The 9,760-nt window shown below is 41.6% G+C and overlaps 1 protein-coding gene across 1 annotated transcript; it reads left to right on the plus strand.

The window, feature by feature from the left end:
• The first annotated feature begins 1,254 nt into the window (after nt 1–1,254).
• On the plus strand, nt 1,255–9,595 carry ddx21 (DEAD (Asp-Glu-Ala-Asp) box helicase 21). Its single transcript, XM_056413114.1, has 16 exons — nt 1,255–1,395; nt 2,898–3,089; nt 3,316–3,462; nt 3,791–3,863; nt 4,315–4,493; nt 4,607–4,724; nt 4,876–5,061; nt 5,420–5,565; nt 5,806–5,955; nt 6,096–6,257; nt 6,637–6,756; nt 7,070–7,143; nt 7,356–7,515; nt 7,795–7,929; nt 8,352–8,396; nt 8,539–9,595. Exons 1-16 carry the CDS (start codon nt 1,312–1,314, stop codon nt 8,794–8,796), a joined length of 2,229 nt encoding a protein of 742 aa, XP_056269089.1. The 5' UTR covers nt 1,255–1,311; the 3' UTR covers nt 8,797–9,595.
• Nucleotides 9,596–9,760: the final 165 nt, after the last annotated feature.

Below are 9,760 nucleotides of genomic sequence, written 5' to 3' on the forward strand. Positions count from 1 at the left end.
ATGAGAGGATGCAAGAAGGGTGACACACCTGTAGATGCTGTTGAATGCTGTTGTGTCTCTGTAGGAAGTTCTGCTCCTGTGATCACAACTTATCCAACTGGGAGAGCAGGTCGGTGAACAACACCGCCACCATTGACTCATCATTAGCTGCTAAATGTCCCTGAAAAACAGACTGTGTGTGTGTGTGTGTGTGTGTGTGTGTGTGTGTGTGTGTGTGTGTGTGTGTGTGTGTGTGTGTGTGTGTGTGTGTGTGTGTGTGTGTGTGTGTGTGTGTGTGTGTGTGTGTGTGTGTGTGTGTGTGTGTGTGTGTGTGTGTGTGGCCTTTAGGAGATTCCACAACACATGAAAAAGAAGATAACTGATATTAAAACTGAAAAAAATAGAGCCCCAATAATGATGCTGAGAACATACATGCCAACAGACAGCTGTGCTTTGTTCTCCACTCACTCAACTTAAAAAGTTTAAAAACTCAAATGTTTAAAATTATTTATAGACTTGGCTCTAATAATGTTCATCACTGTTGTTTCCCCCCCCACTCAGACTAACAACAAGGTTGAACACCTCTCTTCCTCCTTCTGTTTCATAGATGGTGGAGGTATTGATCGTAGTCCATGTCTACTCATTATTCATAAATGTCATATTCAGAGAATGTGTTGTAACCCTGTAACGCTGTTCATTCTGTACACAAGACATCTATTGCTTCTGTCCATCCGGGGAGCGGGATCCCCATCTTTTAAAGGAGTGGACATGGGAAGGAATGGGATATTGCTTGTTACCATAAGATTATGTAATTACAACAAACTCAATGTTGTTGAGTTACTATCTCAGCACCATCTGCTGGGTAGTTATTTAAAAAGTGAATTTAAGAAATTAAGTAAAATCGAGAAATTGTCCCCAGATCCCACAGGGTTAAAGAGCAGTGCTGTTTCTGCTACTATGAGTTTATCAAATGAGCATATGAAACTTGTGTTTAGCTTGTTTGGTTAATCTTTCATCAACACCGCATGTGTGCAAAAAGTAGTCATAATAACCATATAATATAGTATTGGTCAAATACAATTTTTTTTGTATTTGATTCGAAATCTAACTCCTTACATTTTAGTTTTTCTATTCGCAATAATTCATTGTAGACGGTAGCGTGTTACGTAAGCCCATTTACGGCTCTTGCTTGTTGTGCGGATCTACTGCCTCTATTTCTACGTCAGACTCGCGCACTTCCTCGAGAGTCGCAGCCCTGCGCGTTCCTTTCCATCCGCGTGCCCGTGGGTTGTCCAGCGTGTCTACATTGAGGGGTTACAACAAGGAAGAGAAATGCCGACAAAAATCATCTTTGAGACTGAAGATCAAGCCATGGATGACGGCGTGGACACGGCCGCGGAGGCTAAACCCCTTAAGGTGAGCAGCGTGAGTGGTGCCGCCCTGGAAAAGACTGAAATAAGCGTTTCGTCCCCGGCGTCTCCATGTGGCGCAGCGTGCTAGCCCTCGGCTAACCGTGAGGAATCCTCGTAAACGACTCATGACGGAGCGATACTCGTCGTGAAATATTACAAGCATAGTGTAGTGTTACCGTGTATGAATTGGGGAATATGTACGCGACCCACTGTTAAGTTAATATTGATCGTACATTAACTTAGCCTAGCTAAAAGATCAACCACGAGTGAGCTAGGTTACGTCACACGTACGTACGTACGGACACGTGGGACCTTTAAGGTCTACGTATTACTGCGGGCGCGACCTGATGACGTTTCATACAACTGGGCTCGTCAACTGTGACTCCGCATACTCACCATTTCCCTGTTTTTAAATTAATTAATTATTAAGAAGATTAAAATATATTGATTTTCTTTATTAAATATGCAGAGCAGTTTGGTCAGCTGAGTCAGTGATGCTACACTGAGCTGCTTATTTAGTTAATATTTTGTCTGGTTCACGTTATTGAAAAACAATACAGAGGCAGAGTGACATCTGGTGGCGTACGAAGCATATAACAGCCTTTCAAAACGGGCTCATATAAATGCAATCCAATTTGAACAAGTATGCAAGTTATGATTTAATCTGGAATACTTGTAGTCAGGAGTGCTGAACAACAGGTGTTCTCCAATATGTAAGACAATGTATTTTCCAAAAAGACTATAGTTTATATATTTTTCCAATCATAAATATGAATGTGCTTTATTGGTGTAGTTTAGGCTCAGTGTCCACTGCGGGCCGATGCGTTTCATATGAATCACAATGTGATGTTATTGAAGAATAATTAGGGCTGCAACAAATGATTATTTAAATATTCGATTAATCCGTCGATTATTTTTTCAATTAATTGATGAATCGGATTTATAAAAAAACATTAATTTCCAACCCTTTATTCAAAAACAGAACTGACATCGCTTTCTCGCTCGACTATTTGTGGTTCAAATACCTGTTGTGGAAATCCCACTAACATTGGAACATCTAACGCCCTTGTGTTTGGGTTCATAACATCACCCGTAGGTTCACATTGAAATGTTGATTTATGTATTTCTAATGTATATGGCCATATTTCTCAATGAATCTGCTCTTATTCCATGAATGTGCTTTTTACATAGTTTAGTTGAATGAATCTCTCTCAAACAACAGTGACAATGTCACATTGTGTCCTATATTTGAGATCACTCCAACGCATTAACTGAAACCGTGTGTTTACAGGAGTGAAACAAGCTTTAATATTAACCGCCTATCTCTAGTTAGACCTCACCTAGCCACAATCAAATGATGTGATTGAAATTACAATATGATGAAATGACTACTAACTAGATTTTTCTCAAGCAGCCAACATTTTTCTTTCTTAAAATGTTGAGTAGCTCCACTGTATTTTCAAAGGGTTTGACTAAATCCTATTTTACTCTATTGTTTTTGTCTAGACCAAAGAGGGGAAGAAGCTAAAAATCAAGAAGTTGGAGGAGCAGGAGGACCCAGACTGTGAACCTCCGGCACCAAAGAAAAAAAAGAAAAGAGACAAGCTGGCGGTGGACCTAGTGAACGACCACATAGACTTGAATGGCAGCAGTAACGATGTTGACACACCAGAGATGATTGAGAAGATGGCTGGAGAGGTCAGTGGGATGTTTTTACTAGTTTGAATATCTGGTGACCAGGCGGATACTTGCCTGACAAAAAAGACCTAGTCTTTGTGCTAAAAAGACAACAAGCTATATTTTCTATCCATCGTGTTGTTTCATGGAGCATTAGGTGATCTTTCCTGGTAAATGGTAAAACGGCTGTAACGGTCATTCTCTGCCCGTTCTATAACATTGTCTCAACTTTTGTCTTTGGTTTTAGAAAAAAATAAAGAAGCAAAAGAAAGCAATGGCAGCGGCTGAAGCCAACGGACATTCCATCCCAAACACCCCCGTCCAGACGCCGGCCCAGACACCGGCCCAGACACCGGCCCAGTCAAGTGCCGACTCTGACAGCGAAAAAGAAACGGTTCGACTGATGTTTTTGTTTTTTCCTCTCGAGGGGTTGAACGTTTGTGTTGTTACTGAATGTATGATGACTCTGCAATGAGGTAATTGGAATAAGTGGTGAAGTTTGAGGGACCACCATGAGAGCTGTTACTAAATCCTTCTTTCTAGGTGTTACATTTTTCTTACATTATATCGGGAAATGGAGATTTTTGTATTTAGTTTTGTTCCCACCAGTGGGCTGGCTGGCAATATGGGAAGCTCCTTGAAGATGTTGGAAATATTTTAGGATTTAAATTGCCGGTTATGTTCAGATTACAAGATTCTGACTTTGCTTATTTGTTTTGAAGGAAACAACAGAGCAGAAGGAAGGCGCCTTCTCCAACTTCAGGATCTCCCAATTCACCATTGATAAACTAAAAGGTAAAGATTAAGTCTTTACATTTTCCTACCTTAGTCAACAACACTGTGGCTCGAGACCAGAGGTGAATTGATACATGTTCACAATGGAAATGTTTGCTGCTCTGCCCCTTCAAAAAAGAAGCGTTGCAGACTTTGTGCTTTAAGATATCAATTAATTTCTCGCTTTTTAATATCGATGGACATGTTCCAGTTTTTGAGCGGTGGTCTGACCCACACAATGTGTTTATGAACATTGTTAACATTTTAATTTAATGCCGTAAAGATTAAATGATATGATTAATGTTAAAACCTACTCTTTTTGTACTACAAATGTACTTTGGAGCATTAACTGAGCTTTGGTGCTGCTGCGAGGCTTTGGGGCGTGATAAATAACCGATTACGTGGATCTTCTGCCTTTCTAAACTTTTCCTGTCATCCCACTCTGTCACCACTCTCTCCATCATTTTCTCAGCTCGCGGAGCCAAATTCCTGTTTGACATTCAGATCAAGACATTCAATTCTGTATTTGATGGCGAGGACGTCATTGCCCAAGCCCGAACAGGAACAGGAAAGACTTTCTCATTTGCCATCCCCTTGGTGGAGAAGCTCCAGTTGGACGCAGGGCCGATGACCAGAGGCCGGGCTCCCAAGGTGCACACGCTGTTCACCTTCTCACCGATCAATAAAAACCAGCACCAATCACTAATTATTTGTTCTCTGAGTATGTTTGTGTATGACTGAGTGTTTTTTCTGTCTGTTTGTAGGTGTTGGTGTTGACTCCCACCAGAGAGTTGGCTATCCAGGTTGCAAAGGACTTCAAAGACATCACCCGGAAGCTGGCTATCACCTGCTTCTATGGAGGCAGCTCATACAACCCACAGCGTAAGGACTTTTAGAGTCTTTAAGGCTGATGTTATTCAAATGTACTAAATATTATGATAAGAATGAATATATAGAGTAAATGCATAACATCACTATGTAAATACCAGCTCCTTATTTATTAATGTTTGATGTGGTTTCCCCTTCTGTCTAGTTGATGCTATCCGTAATGGTATCGATATTTTGGTCGGCACCCCTGGTCGCATCAAAGACCACCTCCAGAACAATAAACTTGACCTCTCTAAACTGAAACATGTTGTTCTGGATGAAGTAGACCAGATGTTGGACATGGGATTTTCAGAACAGGTTGAAGAGATTTTGTCTTCATCATATGTGAAAGGTAAAGTGAATCTCTATTGTGTTGCATGGAAATCTCTTTGTTGTGTGTTTGTCACGGTCATCACCACCGCTCTGTCTGTGCTCAGGGTCTCCTCATCGGTTGTGCATGCGACTGTATATGTACTGGCTCGTTTGTGGGCCTTATTCTCCCCTTAAATGGACGTCTCCGCCATTTCATCAGTACCCGGCTGCAGACCTGTAATTTATACACATGAATGAGGCCACGTGAATTTTAAACCCACAAATAAATATGAAAAAATCCAGTCTGGATTGCTGGATTCAAGTAGATTTAAAGATTGGTGTAGAGTGATCAAGTATGTAAACATTTTTTAAATGTTTGTGTGTGTGCTCCTCCCCAGACTCTGAATCCAACCCACAGACTCTTCTGTTTTCGGCCACCTGCCCTCCCTGGGTTTACGAGGTTGCAAGAAAATACATGAGACCAAAGTGCAAACATGTAGATCTGATCGGCAAGAAAACACAGAAAACTGCAACAACTGTAGAAGTAAGTGTGTGTGTGTTGGTGACAAAGTGATTGGGGTAATTTAACAAGCCTTCCAGCATTCTTAATTTTTAGACTTGGCACTCTCAAAGTTGCCTGTAAGTAGAGACGGTTCTACAGTTAATCTCCATTAGGAAAGACCATAAAGTTAATTTTCAGTAAAACGGAATTGTAATCCAGTTTAAATCTGCCACCTGGATTAATGAAAATGTCTCTTCTCTCGCCTTGTGTTTCTCTCTGTAGCATATGGCCGTAACGTGCCACTGGTCACATCGTGCAGCTGTCATCGGGGATGTGATCCAGGTTTACAGCGGCAGCAACGGCAAGACAATCGTGTTCTGTGAGACAAAGAAAGACGTCAACGAACTTTCCATGAATTCCTCCATCAAACAGGTTGACACTTACTCAACAGTTTATGAATATCTGCTTCATACAGCAGCAGGACATCACACCTTTATCAAGAGAAACTGGCATGAAGAAGCAGGAAACGTGCAGTGTTCATTTCTTAATTCATTTTGTATGCATCTTATCAGGGTTGCCAGGTTCTCCATGGCGATATTCCTCAGAAACAGAGAGAGATGACGCTGAAGGGCTTCAGGAACGGTGCGTTTGAGGTTCTGGTTGCCACCAACGTCGCAGCCCGTGGATTGGACATCCCTGAAGTGGACCTGGTGATACAGTGTGCTCCACCCAAGGTGTGACTTGTTGCAAGTAGTCAGAATTTCACCACATACGTTTATCTTTGCATTTGTCAAACACGCCATTTATTTTCTATGCAAATGTTATTATATTTTAGATTTACAAAGACGTTTTGATCTTACGGTACTGAACCTTTTACATAAAACAAGACATTTCAAAATTGGTATTTACACATGATTGTGTTGACTTGAAAATGAAAGCAGCTGCAATATTATTGAGCCATTGTTGATCAATAATTTAAAAAAGAATGAACCCTTCTTTGTCAAATGTTAACGTACACACTTTCACAATAACAGTGTTGCACAAGATATGGACTTATAAAGACATGTCACCCCTACCTTCCCCTAAACTGTTACTGTCTCTGGTTGGTGTCAGGATGTGGAGTCGTACATTCATCGTTCAGGACGTACGGGCCGAGCCGGCAGACCTGGAGTCTGCATCTGTTTCTACCAGAGGAAAGAGGAGGACCTGCTGCGGCACGTCGAATACAAAGCCGTACGTGTCTTTTTTGTTGTTGTTCATTCTAAGTAGAAGAGGACAACAGCTTAAAAACAGCAACAAGTCGCTTCTATTGACATCTGTGCTAAAAATGGTGTGGAAATGGACAAGAAGGAAGGCGAGAATAGTACATTTGAGTGTTTCCTACGAGGCGAGAGTTGAGGATGATGCCAGACTGAAATCCACCTTATCGCTGTCGTTTGAAATGGTGTAGAAAGATTCCGACATTCAGTGCAACCTGTTTGACTCTTTTACTTCAGATGTTTCTGTGTTGAGTATTGACCAAAAGGCGTTGTATTTGCTTTTCCAGGGTATCACATTCAAACGAGTTGGCGTTCCCACTGCCAGCGATATCATCAAGTCCTCAAGCAAGGATGCCGTCAGGTAGATCAATCTGGATGATAAGAGCCAAATGGAACCGTATATTTTTTGTTTAAGATGTTTAAAACTACAGTTATTGATACCTGTTTGAAACTTTTGGACTGTCAGTCACATCATTTATCTCGTAAGCTTAATTAATGCTCAATGTGAAACACATTTATGAAAAAGCAATCAAGTTTCAGATTGTGATGATTTTGTTTCTGCGTCGTGTCCAGGTTTCTGGACTCTGTTCCAGCTACAGCCATCGGCCACTTCAGAGCGTCGGCTGAGAAGCTGATTGAGGAGAGAGGAGCGGTCGACGCGCTCGCTGCCGCCCTGGCTCACATTTCTGGAGCCACACATCTTGAGCAGAGGTCACTGCTCAACTGTGATGCTGTAAGTTTGGTTTTACACTTGTCATAAACGACCTCTACATAACACACAAATATATTCACAAACGAACAGGAAAACAAAACAGACGATTATATACACACACCGACTCATCTGTTATGGTAACACATCTGGGCAAGCTACTGTTTAACACTGAAAACCTTGCATGGGTTTCTCAACAACTGCAGGATAATTCAGTCTTGGGACACACACACATGTGTTGTTCTTTTAGATGCTGTATGACCCTAATTCCACTTAATTAATTGTTTCCGTTTGTTTTTGCAGGGTTTCACCACTGTGCAGATGGTGTGTTCTCAGGAGATGCATAATCTGGGTTACGCCTGGAAATCTATCAAAGAGCAGCTTGGAGAAGAGTTTGAGAGCCACATTCACAGAATGAGCTTCCTCAAAGGCAAAATGGTATGTAAACACACACATATGTACATATGGGAGTGCTGCTGGGGTTTATATACAAGTCCAATACATTTGTTACATTTCCAGATTTTAAAAATAAAATTCCCGATTAGGATGTATCTTATTATTGAAGCCATTGTGGAACTTGACCGTGTTAGATTGTACTTTTATTATCTTACAGTTAACATTAGGGTTTGACTTACCTTTGTAATGAAATTGTATATTTGGTTATGTGTATGCTATGAATACAAAGGGGTACTCTTGTTACAACACACTTGTCATGTCTTTCCAAAAAAGGTTCAGAGTAGATGTGACGCCCTTCTGTAGGTGTGACCGTACCTGTTGTGGCTCTTACTCTGATAGCACAGCAGCTACATAGACTGACCCCAGTAACGCTCACCATCTCACCCTCATTGTGTTTCTAACAGGGCGTTTGTTTTGATGTCCCGTCTGACAAAGTCACGCAGGTTCAGGTGAGAACAACTGCTTCAACGCTATTCAAGGATATTGGATGGACTGTTTATACTCTCTTCAAGATTTTAATTGCTCAAATTGAATAATCTGACGTAAAATCTGCTAACATCTAAACATCCTGTTCACTCAATCCTTCAACAGGATGGCTGGAAGGACGGTCGCCGGTGGCAACTGACTGTGGCCACAGAGCTCCCAGAGCTGGAGCAGAAGCCGTTCAGTGACCGAGGTGGCGGAGGAGGAGGCGGAGGAGGAGGCGGCTTCAGGGGTGGACGAGGGCGTGGTTTTGGGGGAGGTGGCGGCGGCCGTGGTAACGGGTTTCGGAGCGGTGGCCGCGGCGGTACCATTAGCACCGCCAAAGGAACACACAAACGTGACTTCAGTGACGCTTTTAATTATTGAAGCGCCAACCTGCAGGACTGATAAGACCATCTCATCTGGGCTGGCAGAGGTTGCTGCACTCAATGGATTTCATTTCCATCATGGGCTTTCAGATATTCTGAAGCTTCATATAGAACACATTAAATGACCAATATCCCCTCTTTCAAATTATGGTGAAAATTCCATCATATCTTATGAATTCGATTGGCATCTCCTGCTGGTTTAAGATCATACTTTCTGTGTGCAGTTCAAAACAAGTACACTGGCAGCCGTTTTGTTAGGATGGTGTCCGTGTGCTTTCTTGTGCTGACAAATGAGTCGAAACTCATGAAAGAAAATGTGAGCATAATTCAGTTGCTATTTTTTTTTTTTAATGGCACATGTTCAAAACCATTGGGTAAAAGTGTAGCGTTAAATGATGACTTTTGAAAGTTTCATTCATTGAGCTGTAGGTAAGGTGTTCCTCCTCTGTCTGTACTGGGTGTTTGGGGAACCGTGGCCGTAATCAGACTTGAGCCTACTCCAAAATCGAAGGTGCCTCATCCTGACCTAACAACATGGAACATGCCACTGGTTGAATGAATACACTAGATAGCTGTAGCACAATGAAGCTGCACTGCAGACGATGTGTTTCTGCTCTGCACCCACAGAGAACAGTGGGGAAGTCGACGTTAACCTCCAACGGTGTCGGCTTGCTGCCTTAACTCTTCCCCAAAAGTTATTGGATGATTGCTCTGCAATTTCCTCTATTTAATAACTGTATCGACTGCTTCCATTCATTTGAATGACATTAATTATTCATTAAAAAAGGTCAACTAATGTTGTGTTTTATTCTTTTTAAAAGTATGTGACATAAGGATGTATAAATTTGAATGTGAACATTTTTGGGAGGCTGATACTTGACTATTAACTTTGAGACTGTCAGAGCACCAGACAGCAATACTGTAATGTACTTCACATGAAATTGTCTAAACACATTTCTGGA

The sequence above is a fragment of the Pseudoliparis swirei genome, chromosome 4, assembly GCF_029220125.1.
Source record: "Pseudoliparis swirei isolate HS2019 ecotype Mariana Trench chromosome 4, NWPU_hadal_v1, whole genome shotgun sequence".
Lineage (NCBI taxonomy): Eukaryota > Metazoa > Chordata > Actinopteri > Perciformes > Liparidae > Pseudoliparis > Pseudoliparis swirei.

Coding starts and splice junctions, on each gene's coding strand:
- ddx21 (XM_056413114.1), top strand. CDS start 1,312: ATGCCGACAAAAATCATCTTTGAGACTGAAGATCAAGCCATGGATGAC. Junction 3,864..4,314: donor CACCATTGATAAACTAAAAG/GTAAAGATTAAG, acceptor TCATTTTCTCAG/CTCGCGGAGCCAAATTCCTG. Junction 6,757..7,069: donor GGCACGTCGAATACAAAGCC/GTACGTGTCTTT, acceptor TTGCTTTTCCAG/GGTATCACATTCAAACGAGT.